The 15,637-nt window shown below is 47.3% G+C and overlaps 1 protein-coding gene across 3 annotated transcripts in view; it reads left to right on the plus strand.

The window, feature by feature from the left end:
* The first annotated feature begins 10,569 nt into the window (after window positions 1-10,569).
* KHDRBS1 (KH RNA binding domain containing, signal transduction associated 1) overlaps window positions 10,570-15,637 on the plus strand; it is a 34,246-nt gene continuing 29,178 nt past the window's right edge. For all 3 annotated transcript variants that reach the window (XR_012285561.1, XM_073665696.1, XM_073665697.1), the window contains exon 1: window positions 10,570-10,794. Coding sequence is in view for 2 of the 3 variants with exons in the window: in XM_073665696.1 (XP_073521797.1) it covers window positions 10,701-10,794 (94 nt within the window). In the remaining variant the exon portion in view is untranslated. The remainder of the gene's footprint in view (window positions 10,795-15,637) is intronic.

The following is a 15,637-nucleotide window of genomic DNA, read 5'->3' on the forward strand; positions in this document are numbered from 1 at the left end:
CAGAGTGTCTCTCTGGCTTCCCTCCATGCTGTCTGTTTGTGTCTGTCTCTGCTGCTTAAGGGCGGCGCCCGATCACTTCCTGCTTTTTGTACCTGCTGTGGGTCACACCCCTTGTGCGTCCTCAGCCTATTGCTGTCTGACACTTGGTATATAGCTCAGCAGCTCCCTTCTATCCCTGCCTGAGCATAAGTGTTTTCCTTCAGTGTGTGCTTGCACTCTGAAGGTGCCAGGTCCCGTCTTTGTTTCCTTGTCTGCCTTTCCTGGAGGCTGTATTTCCAGGCCTGTCTGAACTTAGTCCTGTATGTCTCCTGCTTTGCGGTATTAGTTCCCGTGTCTGAACTAAGTCCTGTATTTCTCCTGCTTTGCGGTATTAGTTCCCGTGTCTGAACTAAGTCCTGTATGTCTCCTGCTTTTTGTATCAGTTCCCGTGTCTGAACTGAGTCCTGTATGTCTCCTGCTTTTTGTATCAGTTCCCGTGTCTGAACTGAGTCCTGTATGTCTCCTGCTTTGCGGTATCAGCTCCCGTGTCTGAACTGTGTCCTGTATGTCTCCTGCTTTGCGGTATTAGTTCCCGTGTCTGAACTAAGTCCTGTATGTCTCCTGCTTTGCGGTATTAGTTCCCGTGTCTGAACTGAGTCCTTTCTGTGTTCTCTTGTCTGTCCTGTCTGAACACGCTCCTTGCCTGTTCGTTCCGCCTTCTAGTGGCCGATTTCCTAGACCCGCTCCTGTTTCTGGTCTGTCCTGTCTGAACACGCTCCTTGCCTGTTCGTTCCGCCTCTCTGGGGGCCGTATTCCCAGACCCGCTCCTGTATCCCGCTGCAGTGTCGGTCTCCTCCGTACACTCAGTTCCAGTCTGAACTCTCTCCTGTCCTTTACCTGTTTTGCCTCTATGTCCGTTCCCTTCCTTTTTCTGCAGAGTCTGAACTCGTACCTAACTCCTGCTTGTTGCTTCTGCAAGTACTGTGTGAGTATCTGGCTCTGTCTTTCCCTTCCTGTCTGTTCCGTGTGAACAGAGCCCTGTCCTCCCTGCTCAGCCTTGTCTGCACTCTAGCTGTGCTTGCCTGTAACCCTCTGCCTGTATTGTTCCTGAGTCCCGGTGTGTACTGGGTCCTATCCCGCCTGTGTTCCTACCTGCTAGTGCCTCCCTGTCTGCACTCTAGCTGTGCTTGCCTTTACCCCCCTGCCTGCATACCCGCCTGCCTGCATACCAGTCGTGCCTGCCTATACCCTCCAGTCTGTGTGCCAGCCTACCAGCCTGTTCCTGTATTTCCCTGTGTGGGTCAACAGCCGTGTCCGGGGTCTGTCCTGGAGTAGCACCTGGTCCCTCTGCTCGGTTCCTCCTTGGTGCACTGGCGTCGTATGCCGTCGTGCGACCCTGGTCGGATCGGGTGAATACTTAGTCACGCCCCTCCAGGCATTCACTCTCCGGCACGGTCCAGTGGAATCACTACCAATCACACGCACACGCCGCTTAGCCCGGGCGTGTGCATAACAGCATGCTCAGGCCATGGTTCCCGTTGAGCCCCACGGCCTTCGCCCTCTGAGAAGTTTTCCAGCGAATATATGCATTAAAATAAATAAATAAATTTGTTTTCCCTTAGCTGAGTTCCAGGCGAATTACGCACCGTCCAGATGGATCTATCAGTTCTCGTTCCTGCGGATCCGCCACGTTACTATGGGGATCCAAGACAGTGTCGTGCATTTGTGGAGCAATGCATGCTACACTTTAAGGCCTACCCTCTTTATTTTCCTTCCGATTGGGCTAAAGTGGCCTTTATGATGTCTTACCTGGCGGGTGATGCCTTGGAATGGATCAACCCCCTATATGAAACACAGGATCCGATCCTCCGGGACCTAATGGCCTTCCTGGTGGCCTTTCTAATGGTCTTCGATGATCCTAACCCGGAGGCTCCTGCTGAAGCTTCACTTCCCAATATCCCGGAGCAGCCCCAATGGGTAATGTGTGTGGGTAGCGCAATAGTCCTCCAGCCCAATGAGACTACTGCCCACCCAGAATCCTCTCAGGGTGACTACGCTTTCCGGAATACTTCTCTCAACCTCAAGAGGCAGTCCAGACGTGCTAGACTTAGAGGCAAGCCGTCACGCCTGGGCCTGTCCTCCCTGAGACCTCCTGACCCCAACCTTGAAGTCCCTACTGAAGCTTCATCTCCCTGTATCCCGGAGAAACCCCAATGGGTAGTGTGCGTGGGTAGTGCACCAGTTCTCCTGCCCGAAGAGACTTCTGCCCATCCAGACTCCACACAGGAGAACTTCCTGCACCCGGCATCAGATGCTTCTCTCTCTTTAACCGGTGTGCATGTCCAAGGATGCTCCAAAGCTGTGGTTACCTCTGAGTCTGTGCACCTCTACTACCTGGCGGAGGATCCCCTGTTGCCTCCTGAATCCTCCGGGATACCACTCGATGACAAATGGAGAGAGACTTCTCTACACCCGGTACTCAATACTTTGTCCGCTTCGTCCTGTGAGCCTGACAATGGGTACCCCAAAGTGGTAGTTACCTCCGAGTCTCTACACCCCTCCGACCAGGCGGAGGATCTCCAGTTGTCTCCTGAACCCTTCGGGGTGCTACCTGGTAGCGAAAGGACAGAGACTCTCCTATACTCTGTACCTGATACCTCGCTCGCTTCGTCCAGTGAGTCCAACCTAGTGTACTCCGAAGCAGAGGTTACTCCTGAGTCTCTACACCCCTCCGACCAGGCGGAGGACCTCCAGTTGTGTTCAGAATCCTTCGGGGTGCCACCTGGTGGTGAATGGACAGAGACTTTCCTATACTCTGTACCTGATACCTCGCTCGCTTCGTCCAGTGAGTCCAACCTAGTGTACTCCGAAGCAGAGGTTACTCCTGAGTCTCTACACCCCTCCGACCAGGCGGAGGACCTCCAGTTGTGTTCAGAATCCTTCGGGGTGCCACCTGGTGGTGAATGGACAGAGACTTTCCTATATCCTGTACCTGATACCTCGCTCGCTTCGTCCAGTGAGTCCAACCTAGTGTACTCCGAAGCAGAGGTTACTCCCGAGTCTCTACACCCCTCCGACCAGGCGGAGGACCTCCAGTTGTGTTCAGAACCCTTCGGGGTGCCACCTGGTGGTGAATGGACAGAGACTTTCCTATACTCGGTACCCGATACCTCGCCTGCTTCCTCCAGTGAGTCCGACCTAGTGTACTCTGAAGCAGTTGTTTTCTCTGAGCCTCTGCACTCTTCTGACCCGGCGGAGGACCTCCAGTTGTTTCCTGAATCCTCCGGGGTACCACCAGATAACAAAGAGACAGTGACTTTTCCTCATTATGTACCTGATAACCCGTCTATTTTTTCCTGTGAGCTTGACAAGATGTACCTCGAAGCAGAGATTACCCTCAAGTCTCTGTCCCCCTCCAACCCAGTGAACGACTGGTCCTCGAATTCCCTGCGGAAGATTCTGGCAGGCCTGAAGAAGAGGGGGCGTAAGGGGGGAGGTACTGTAACATACCTGGCGGCGTCCTTGCATGGTGGTCCATCTCCCACTGTGCAAGAGAGCGCACTTGATCTCCTGTCCAGAGTGTCTCTCTGGCTTCCCTCCATGCTGTCTGTTTGTGTCTGTCTCTGCTGCTTAAGGGCGGCGCCCGATCACTTCCTGCTTTTTGTACCTGCTGTGGGTCACACCCCTTGTGCGTCCTCAGCCTATTGCTGTCTGACACTTGGTATATAGCTCAGCAGCTCCCTTCTATCCCTGCCTGAGCATAAGTGTTTTCCTTCAGTGTGTGCTTGCACTCTGAAGGTGCCAGGTCCCGTCTTTGTTTCCTTGTCTGCCTTTCCTGGAGGCTGTATTTCCAGGCCTGTCTGAACTTAGTCCTGTATGTCTCCTGCTTTGCGGTATTAGTTCCCGTGTCTGAACTAAGTCCTGTATTTCTCCTGCTTTGCGGTATTAGTTCCCGTGTCTGAACTGAGTCCTGTATGTCTCCTGCTTTTTGTATCAGTTCCCGTGTCTGAACTGAGTCCTGTATGTCTCCTGCTTTGCGGTATCAGCTCCCGTGTCTGAACTGTGTCCTGTATGTCTCCTGCTTTGCGGTATTAGTTCCCGTGTCTGAACTAAGTCCTGTATGTCTCCTGCTTTGCGGTATTAGTTCCCGTGTCTGAACTGAGTCCTTTCTGTGTTCTCTTGTCTGTCCTGTCTGAACACGCTCCTTGCCTGTTCGTTCCGCCTTCTAGTGGCCGATTTCCTAGACCCGCTCCTGTTTCTGGTCTGTCCTGTCTGAACACGCTCCTTGCCTGTTCGTTCCGCCTCTCTGGGGGCCGTATTCCCAGACCCGCTCCTGTATCCCGCTGCAGTGTCGGTCTCCTCCGTACACTCAGTTCCAGTCTGAACTCTCTCCTGTCCTTTACCTGTTTTGCCTCTATGTCCGTTCCCTTCCTTTTTCTGCAGAGTCTGAACTCGTACCTAACTCCTGCTTGTTGCTTCTGCAAGTACTGTGTGAGTATCTGGCTCTGTCTTTCCCTTCCTGTCTGTTCCGTGTGAACAGAGCCCTGTCCTCCCTGCTCAGCCTTGTCTGCACTCTAGCTGTGCTTGCCTGTAACCCTCTGCCTGTATTGTTCCTGAGTCCCGGTGTGTACTGGGTCCTATCCCGCCTGTGTTCCTACCTGCTAGTGCCTCCCTGTCTGCACTCTAGCTGTGCTTGCCTTTACCCCCCTGCCTGCATACCCGCCTGCCTGCATACCAGTCGTGCCTGCCTATACCCTCCAGTCTGTGTGCCAGCCTACCAGCCTGTTCCTGTATTTCCCTGTGTGGGTCAACAGCCGTGTCCGGGGTCTGTCCTGGAGTAGCACCTGGTCCCTCTGCTCGGTTCCTCCTTGGTGCACTGGCGTCGTATGCCGTCGTGCGACCCTGGTCGGATCGGGTGAATACTTAGTCACGCCCCTCCAGGCATTCACTCTCCGGCACGGTCCAGTGGAATCACTACCAATCACACGCACACGCCGCTTAGCCCGGGCGTGTGCATAACAAGAAGTTTGTCCGGAAAGACTGCCTCCAGCCGCGGTTCGAGGGACCGTACACTGTGCTTCTCACCACCCCGACGGCTCTGAAGCTTGAGGGCAAGAGCACCTGGATTCACACCTCCCACTGCACGAGAGACAGAACGAGTCTATAAAAGATGACTACCTTCTTCTATATCCTTTCCATATGCTTACTGTCTGTCCCAGGGTGGACAGCTACCACACAGGGGTAGATACCTCCTTCTTCTCAGGTTGGTTGGGAGGGCTCAAGGGATTCCTCCAACAAGTTTGTCTAGTAATGGGAGGCCTACTAGTATTGGGCCTGGTGGTCCTGTGCTGCATAGTCCCCTTATATAGAGAAATATACTCCTTTGAACAAGCCTGACCAGACCCCCCCCCATGATAAAGTCCAATTGAAAGATTCAGTTTAGGATCAGTTGGGAGAACTCCATGTGTCATTCAGGATAGGGCTCGATTGTCTGGGGGCGTCCCATAAGGGGGCAGCTTCTAAGATGATTGGGTGAAGAAATCCACCTCCCCTCTCCCCACACATGGACAGTCTCAAAGGCCCCGAAGCAAAGGAAAGCTTAGTGTTTAGGGGGGAATGTCGGGGTAAAAGAGAATATATATATATTTGTAACTTTTATATTTTTTGTAATTTTTATACGCTTTTTTGCTAATGTACTAACCACCATTTTGTGTCATATAACAATAAGCTTTCCTTGCTACGTAATACTCAAATCGAAACTTAAACTAAGACAGTTCCAGTGTTGCCAAGACTTATTTCAGAGAAACGAAACAAGATTATAAGCTGACGGCTGCAATATCTGCCCAGAGACTGAGATAAGGAGATGTGGACCAATCAGGAGTGGCCAGACATTGGACTTTCATGGCTTACCCCGCTCCGGACAACCTCTTTCCCCTCCCATTATGTAGTGTATTTAGATTTGTGCATGTAAAAAATAAATTCAGAACATTGCTGAGGACGTTGTCTGTAGTAGTCTTCTGAGCATGCTCTGAGTTTGAACCAGCTTGTTGTCTGACTCATTCTTTGAATGGTTGACCCATGCTCATAGTTTGAATTTGGAGTGACTGGAGGACGAGTGGAATGTCATCACGACCCTCACAAAAGTATAATTTACAAGCTTCTTTAAACACTAAAAATGTGTCTCTACCTCCTGAAAACCTGTCTGGGAGGGCAATTTTGGGCGCAGTGTTGACCGGCCTACTCGCAGAGTCCCCAACATTAGGAGTCTGCAGCTGCTGCTGTTGTTGCTGAACAGCTGATCGAAGGTCAGCTACCTCCAGTGACAAACTCTGAAGCAGCTTCGCCAGCACCGAAATGGGATCCATAACAACACAAAAGAAACAACAACAAAAAAACAAACGTCAGTTTTTTTTAACTTGCTTGTGATAATGTCACGCTAGGTATGGGGAGAACCCAGCATATAACGAAGGGAAAAGGGGAGGGAGCCCTACAACTATGGAAAAGGAGAGTGGAGACCCCTAAACTGATCTGACAACAAACCCTGACTCCCCTATAGATAGGTTCTGCACCTATCGCTGAGCAGGAAACCTGGCCCTAGCTGACCCTAAAGCTAGGCCCTAGGTAGGGAGAGGGATGAGTGAGCACTAAGTCAGCCCCACTACAAACTAAAGTACATACAGGGGAAACAAACAGGGGAAGACACTTAGCTCCAAGATGACACCGGAGAAAGCACAGCAGCAATCCACGAAGGAACTCCAAGGTAATTCTAGTCGACTACTATAATCCCAGGCCTGAATAGGTAAAACACGCTTTCCTATCACCAACAACTCTCTGAGGATCTGAGTGTATTTAAGGACACAGCAAGGAAGTGTTGATTAACAGCAGAAAGGTGAGGATACCTCAGGGTCCTAAAGGAAAATGTATAATCCCCAAGCAAGGTGAGGATCACTGCTGGGTCCTAAAGATAGAGGAATCATAAAAAGATCAGGGAGATGTTTGTAAGGCCAAACACAGCGACCTTCTACATCCGTACACCGTATGCCTGTCTGTCAACCCTGACATACCCGTGACACTGTGATGTGGTGGAATTGACACCTGATGCCCGACGCCCAATCAGCGCTGGCGTCACTCTCCCCACCTTCGTACGAACTGAATATGAAGAGAAAGCCAGGGCTGCAGCTGATCCCAGACTTCCTCTTTATGCTAAGTTTGTCCGAAGGAGGGGACAGAGATGCAAGAGCTGATTGGGCGCCGGGCATCACGTGTCATTCCACCGCATCACAGCCCCGGGACCGCGAGTGCCGACACCGCTGGAACGGAGCCGGCACAAGATTTGAGTATAGGCTTTATTATTTTATCAGGGCCGAACATTTAGCTTAAGAAGGGGTTGTCCTAGTAGTGGGCAACCCCTTTAAACAAATGATGTAGAACCTCATCCAGGTCTTGGCTGATTCAGGTATCCCCCTACTCCTGATATTGTTGCGATGTTCCTTATTTTCAATATCGACCATAAGATCTGTTAAGTATTTCAGTTAGTATGAGTGAGACGAGTTAGTTTGATCGTGTGCATTAATTTGCATTATGATAGCTGATGTTTTTTTCCAGTGGATGTCACCCTCTCTGTTAGTTGTTGCATTTTCCCTCTTATGGAAGCAGTCTCAGCCCTATAAGAGGACTCTAGCCAACAGCCATAGTTCTCCATGTCTTCTCTAGTTGGGATTGCTCTGATGCATGCTCTCAAATCCTCCAATACTTGTTCATGTTATACAGGAGTGTCCTGAAAGTCACTTTCCATATAAGTGGGAGATGGGGGGGGCAAAGATCTGTGGAAGGGGATCCCCCATCATTATATACTGTGGATGATACAAAATCTCTACAAGTAGGAAACAGAGATGAGGTGCCAGGACCATGGGCTGAAGGAGCAAATAGCTTGGTGTCCTCCTGCTCCTGAGTTCTGCATTTTTGCTATTCATTAGAGCATACGTGTCAAACTCTGGCCCATGGGCCAAATCTGGCCTGCATGGTGGTTATATTTGGCTCCTGACAACAGAACCACCACCCCTATGTGGGGCCATTATTCTGTATGGAGGACTACAGTATGTGAGGCCAATTATTCTGTATGGAGGACTATGTCACAGGCAATCCCTGCATGTGTCACAGCTAACAGCCGTGACTCTTGCAGCCGCGGCGGCAGTAAAAGAAATGCTGAGCACGCCAAAATACTCGGCGAGCACCCGAGCATGATCGCCGAAAGAGTTAATGAGACATACTCGCTCAGCACTGCTCGAGAGGTGTTGTTTCCAAAATGGGGTCACTTATGGGGGGGTTTCCACTGTTTTGGCACATCAGGGGCACTCCAAACGTGACATGGCGCCCGCAGATCATTCCATCAAAATCTGCGCTCCAAAACGTCACTCTTTACCTTCCAAGCCCTGCCATGAGTCCAAACAGTAGTTTTCCCCCACATATGGGGTATTGGCGTACTCAGGAGAAATTGCACAACAAATTCTGGGGTTCATTTTCTCTTGTTACCCTTGTGAAAACAAAACATTTGGGGCTAAAACAACATTTTGTGGTAAAAATTAGATTTTTTATTTTCACGGCTCAACGTTATAAAATTCTGTGAAGCACCTGGGGGTTCAAGGTGCTCACCACACATCTACATAAATTCCTTGAGGAGTCTGGTTTCCAAAATAAGGTCACTTGTGGGGGGTTTTGCACTGTTTAGTGTTTAGGCACATCAGGGGCTCTCCAAATGTGACGTGGTGTCCGCTCTCTATTCCAGCCAATTTTGCATTTCAAAAGTCAAATGGCGCTCCTTCCCTTCAGAGCCCTGTCATGCGCCCAAACAGTAGTTTTTCACCATATATGGGGTACTCGGGAGAAATTGCACAACAAATTTTGAGGTCCATTTTTTGCTAATACTCTTGTGAAAATAAAAAAATTGGGGCTAAAGTAACTTTTTTTGTGAAAAAAAGTATAATTTTAATTTTTTCCTTCCACATTGCTTTAATTTCTGTGAAGCAGCTGAAGGGTTAATAAACTTCTTGAATGTGGTTTTGAGCACCTTAAGGGGAGCAGGTTTTGGAATGGTGTCACTTTTGGGTATTTTCTGTCATATAGACCCCTCAATGTCACTTCAAATGTGATGTGGTCCCTAAAACAAAATGGTTTTGTAAATTTTGTTGGAAAAATGAGAAATCGCTGGTCAACTTTTAATCCTTATAACTTCCTAACAAAAAAAAATCATGGTTCAAAAATGATGCAGATGTAAAGTAAACATGTGGGAAATGTTATTTATTAACTGTTTTGTGTGACATAACTCTGGTTTAAGGGCATAAAAATTAAAAGTTTGAAAATTGCAAAATTGTCAACATTTTCACCAAATTTGTGATATTTTCACACATAAATGCAAGTCGCATCTAACAAATTTTACTACTAATATGAAGTACAATATGTCACGAAAAAACAATCTCAGTATCAGAGTTCGTATCCGTTGAAGCGTTCCAGAGTAATTACCTCATAAAGTGACACTAGTCAGAATTGTAAAAAATTGGCCTGATCATGAAAGTGGAAACAGGTTTGCGGGGTTCATTAAGTCTGACATTGTTTTGTACTCCAGTCTTAATGAATGCATTGCTGGAGTAGGATGTGCAAAATTCATCAAGACGTGCATCCCTGTTAATGAGCGAGATGCATCTTACAGTTGCTGTGCTCCTCCTCCAGACCTGTTACGGCAGTACATTTCTGGCATAAATGATGCTAGTACAGTGGTGTAAATGCTGATGTAGACTGGTGCGCTTCAGCACATCCTGCCCCATGTCCACACACTATGGTAAAACTGGACGAGGCTGGTGTAAAAACGTCAAAAGGTGTCACTAGGATTTGTGCAAAAACCATGTGACATTTCAAGGTATTTTATAGCAGAAAACTGCATTAGTTTTGCCAGTTTTCTACTGTAAAATACCTTAATCTGTTAGCTGTTTAATGAATGGGCTCCATCTATGGTGTAGTGTCCCTCACACAGGGTGTGTCTTGGGGGCACCATGTTTCATTGATGTGTGAATGCATATAAAGCCACCTTCACACATTCAGTATTTGGTCAGTATTTTACCCCCGTATCTGTAAGCCAAAACCAGGAGTGGAATAGTAAGAGGAATAGTATAATAAAAACAGGTCACCACTCTATTTATCACCCACTCATGGTCTTACAGCTACTGAGGTAAAAAACTCGCCAAATACTGATAGTGTGAACGTGACCTAATACCAGCTTTCCTACAGCGCATGTAACTGACGCATTTGTTGGAGCAGGCCTTCACTACAGAGGCTCCACTTCAAACAAAGCCGTAACACGTGGTACACCGTCTCCAGCAGCGACCGTCTACTGGAGCGGAAGTAGGTCTTTTCTTGTGACCCTAGGGGATAACCAGAGGTATATTTGGTACAAAATTGTCTCCATTACTTCCTGCAATAGACTGGAGACCAAATGCGGTCAAAAGGCACGATAGTAGGTGCGGTTAGCTTACACATAATGGCGCCCGCACTGAAGACATGAGAGTTCGCGCTCTGAGTGAACCGTAGTACGTCTCCCTCCTCTAGCCTAGGCGTTTCCTGACGTCACTTCCGCTGGGCGTTTCACCTTCGCTGCTTTTATCTGGAGAGAAGGGAGCGCTCGGCCTGTTTCATAATTACATTGGTGTGTGGTCAGACCCTAGAGCGCCATGGAGTCCGAGACCAAGTACCTGCCCGAGCTGATGGCGGAGAAGGACAGCCTGGACCCGTCGTTCACACACGCCATGAGTCTTCTGGCGAGCGGTTAGTAAGCCCGGGCGGACGTGGCGTGCGCAGTAATGGGGCAGGCGGGAAGACTGTAGGAGAGCGCGGCCTGTGTGTGGGGGGCGCGGGCCTATAGCTCGGCAGAGGGGGGCGCTCTCCCGCATGTACGGGTAACGGCCCTTGCTGAGGTTTTCTCGCACGGAGCGGCCATTCTGCATTGTCCATGACGTGAGCAGACACTGCCATCTCCATCACGGCCTCGCTGCTGGTCCCCCACCATTAAGGGCTCGTCCACTTTTTTTTTTTTTTTTGGGGGTGGGGAGTGATGATTTTTTATATATATCATATTTTATTTTTTTGGGGTCTAAAATTTCCCCAACTGTTTTTTTTTATATTCAGGCAGTTTCTGCATATTTAACTGTAATGTCTGTAGTCATAACTCGGCAGGCAGATAAGGGTTATCCGCCCTGCCAGTCATAGCGGGCTGACCGATGGACCGAGTAATTGTGCAGCAGGGCTACACCAGGGCAACTACTAAACATATTGTGAAATCAAAATTGTACTTAGAATTTTTTTTTTTTAAACCCTGATTACATGCATTTAAGTAAACGGGTTGGCTAAAATGATCAAAGATGGACAATCCCTTTAATGTTACAGGATTGGGCTCTGATTTTCCTTAGACTTGCTGCTTTCATTTGATCACTACTACAGATATTGACCCATTCCCTTCCCACATTCTCGGCCCAAGGATCATGTGACCGTCTCCACATCATCTTACAAGAAAGGGCCATGAGGGATTCTTTTAGGAAATGGGGAAAACCTTCCATCCCTCTTCCCACTAATTTCACACTCTCCATCTGCACATGCTCAGTTAGGATGGTGCATTATTTGACCATTCATGTGTCTTAAGTTCATGTGAGGCTGAAAACTTTTTAGTCATAGGGTCATGGCTGATGCAGGTAGCGGTTGAGATAAAATACCACAACATGCCATACATTATTTAATACTATACAAGACTATAATCTCTCAAATATCAACCAGTGGTAAGGAACAGAACGATTGTTCATCGGGTGATCTTATTGCACATGAAATGAGTGTCACTGTATGGGGAAGGTGATTGTAAGAACGTTTGTTCTGTTGGTCATTGAACGCACATCGATCAACATATATGTAGTCCATCGGCGCTAGTTATTGGTGAATGGGACCTGTTGGCTTATTAATGTGCAATGTGTTTTGAAGGTGATGTCCTCAATGCAGTATTGACCAATCTGTATGATTGCTCCTCCATATGAGCTAGTTGGTTGTGACGCCCATCACCCCTACATATCAGCTGAAAACTGCAGCATGAGCTAAATGAATGGAGCAGAACACAGCAGCCCATACACTGCTTTGTGGCTGAGTACTGCACTTTATTTTTCATTCAAGTGAAATACATTGGCCTCCAGGCAGCGAACCAGGCTGCTTTATTCTGACCTGCACATGGCTTGGGTTGGCCGCTGACTAATTTTCTGCTGATCTCATATTTGTGATCTATCCTGTAGATAGTTAATCAATGGTTCAGTCCTGGAAAACCCTTTTAAAGAGCACTTGTTACAAGGTGAAACGTGGCCTGGCCTTATAGCATGCAAACAAATGCAGCAGCATTCAGTGTGTTGCAAAAGAACATTGAAAATACATTTTGCTTTACTGCTATATCGACTATACTATGAATTTTGTCATTTTGATCAAATTGCATGAGCCCATCTGCCAGTGACAAGGTAACCTTTCTACATGGTAACCTAAACTAAGCCTCCTCTCCTGGGCCTAGATCTACAATTTTTTTGGGCCAGGGTACAGGTCTACTGAAAGTGCCTTAGGCCACGTGCACATGTTCAGTATTTGGTCAGTATTATACCTCAGTATTTTTAAGCCAAAATGGGAAGTGGAAAAGTATAATAGAAACAAGTCACCATTTCTGTGTTTATCACCCACTCCTGGTTTTGGCTTACTAATACTGAGGTAAAATACTGACCAAATACTCAATATGTGCACGTGGCCTTAGAGATGAGTACTCTGCCAATGTGAATGCAATCTAGTAGGTATCATTTTACTCAGTGTAATGTCACCCACCTGGCAGTGTATGTAATTTACTGAGCACAATCCTGCTGACAGGTGCGCTTTAATAGTAACTACATATAGCTCCTTTTTTTTCTCATTTTTTTCATAAATTGACAGCACAAGGTTAAAGGGTGCTTTCACATTGCTTTCTGTGTCCCCATTGAGGCTACATTCCCAATTCCCCTTAAAACAGCATTTGGACATATTCTTTGATGGGGGCCATAGACTGCAGTGGTGATGGCAGAGCTCACGTTTGCTCTGCCGTGTACTTTTTACAGGAGGCAGACACTCAGACGTGGGCGTACACTCCTGAAAGTGCACGACAGAGCGTCCAGACCCTGTTACGTGGAGAATATGGGATGTATGCCCCGACTGGGACACAGAACGCAATGTGAAAGCACCCTAAGACTAATGACTTTTTGCCCTCATCACTTTTCTCCTGTACTGATCAGTCTCAATAATATATGGTATATTTTTTCAGTATGCATACTTATTAATTGTAGTGCCTCTCCTCTAGTGATCCCATCATTTTCTCACATCTATTGTGATGCCTGTGCATGAGACAAGGTTCTGTGCTTTAAGCATTCTTTTGAATTTCTGGACAACCCCTTAAAAAAACGCACAGCTGCTCCTAATGTAGTCACAAGGATGACAAATAAGAGAAGCCCCTGTAGGAAGCATATACTGTAAATGTAAGGTGCACTTACATGGCTGTAACTTATGGCCAGTGTTACCTGGCCTGACTGAGTCTCTGGCCCATGAGGCCCTAATTAAAAGCTCCTGTGAGGAGTAACTGACTGGCTAGTCAGAATGAGGACCTCGTTGGTGGTTTTTGCCCCTTAGGCTTAGTGCCCACAATGCTGAAATGAAGCAGAAATTTTCCTGAGCATTTCTGCATCTCCTTTGCAGAAAAACGCATGCGGTTTTTACATGCGTATTTGACGTGTATTTGCCATGCGTTTTTCCAATGCATTGTATAGGCAAATATGCATGCAGAAACGCACAAGAATTGGTCATGTCCATATTTTTTCTGCGAGTAAAATCCGCGCAGAAAAAATCCTGACCATGTGCACAGAACTTGCAGAATGTCATAGGAAGTCATGGGATAGGGTATGCAATGCGTTTCTGGAGCATTTACGCGCTGCAAATGCGCACCAAAAACGCATCGTGGGCACACAGCCTTACAATGAGGTCAGTTTTTATGGATGGATAGCTACTTTGTACTTGTCACACGTAACAGATCCTCGCCTCCCACACTGGGTGCTGTTCCAGAGAGGAGATCTTTGCAGCCACTTTTGGGCTGCTGCGCTCTTAATACTTCGGCTTGTCTGAGGGAATGAAGAGCGCAGCTGTTCATAGTGGCGGCTGATTGTTATGCCATGTAAGCCCTGGCACACATGGTGTGGTTAGTGTGAAGACTGTTGGGTTTTACAAGGTGGATTACCCTCATCTATTCACCCAGTTAAGTAATGTTAGCTTAAATCTTCGTTAATGTTTAGACTTAGGTTGGCTGTATGGCGCTGACTTTTAGAAAGGAAGGAATATCTGTTTAAACCTTATCTTTCTCTATAAACCGATTGGATCGGGGGCTTATTTTTAGCCTGGTCTCTGTATGCCATGTTCATAGTGTCACATAACCAGTGCACATCTGGCTCCAGTTGTGGTTAATGTTGATTTAGCTCCTAGGAGTCCACATCTCTGTGAATGGACGGTCTGTACACAGCACTGCTTTGTTTCCTGTGTGAAAGCTGCTTGAGCCTCCATGATCCCCCCCCCCCCCTCCTCCCTGGGGCAGCTGTTCTTTGTCTAAGGTCTGGAGCATGTGTGGCCTGGTTTCATGGCTGAGAGGAATTTGTGTATATTATATAGATTCACTTACTTGCTGTATATGGTATTGCACATGGTTGTACACGTAGTATATTGATTTTCAATTGAGAGATTATTTGAGAAAACGTTTTGCTCATTTTTGGCAGAACATATTCGGATTCTGTGGTGGGATGGGCTGCTGACATGATGACCTTATAAAAGTTGGAAAAAGACAGCCTTGTTATAATTTGATGTTAAATAAGTCGTGGTCTTCACCTGTCAGAGATCGCACTGTATTAAATCTGCAGAACAAAGTGTAATTTCATGTAATCATGGCACACTTGGGTGTGGTATAGACTGCAATGGGCTTGTAGACAACCCTTGGGGTATGTTCACTCAGTTTTGATGTAGATTTTTGTAGCAACAGGGTGTGTTTATTGGAACCAAAGAATTGACATGACTTTCTACCATGTTAAAAATTGTGCAAAAAAAACAAGCAATGTGCATTATAGCTGTGTTTTCACGTTAAATTTTTATTTTTGGAGCATGGGCTGGATGCCTTCCAAGTAGGTAACATGACAACCATTTATCATGTTTTTCAAAATCTAAGCTTCAACAATAACCAGAAGCATAAAAAGGAAAAATGTATAGGATATGTCCCCTCTAGATCTCTCCACTGCAACAGCAAAAAAAAAGAAAAACAAACAAGTCCAGAGCTGTAAATGCTGGTGGGTGGACCGTACTAACCTTTTAATGGGAAGCTGTCAACTGGTTCATGCTTCCTGAACCATGGGCAGCATGAACAATGACACCGGCTGCATTATTGTAGCCTTGCATACTTTCCTCGGAATGCTATGATGTTTCAGAGGAAATATAATTTGAGAAGCTCGCCAAGGATTATGCGTCTCAGATGACCAGTCCAAGGCAGGTCCCTATATTGACGATCATTCCTTAAAGGGAATCTGTAACCCCCTGGGGC

This window comes from Phyllobates terribilis, unplaced genomic scaffold (assembly GCF_046119375.1).
Source record: "Phyllobates terribilis strain yellow unplaced genomic scaffold, ASM4611937v1 Scaffold_2__4_contigs__length_985480577, whole genome shotgun sequence".
NCBI classification, from domain to species: Eukaryota; Metazoa; Chordata; class Amphibia; order Anura; family Dendrobatidae; genus Phyllobates; species Phyllobates terribilis.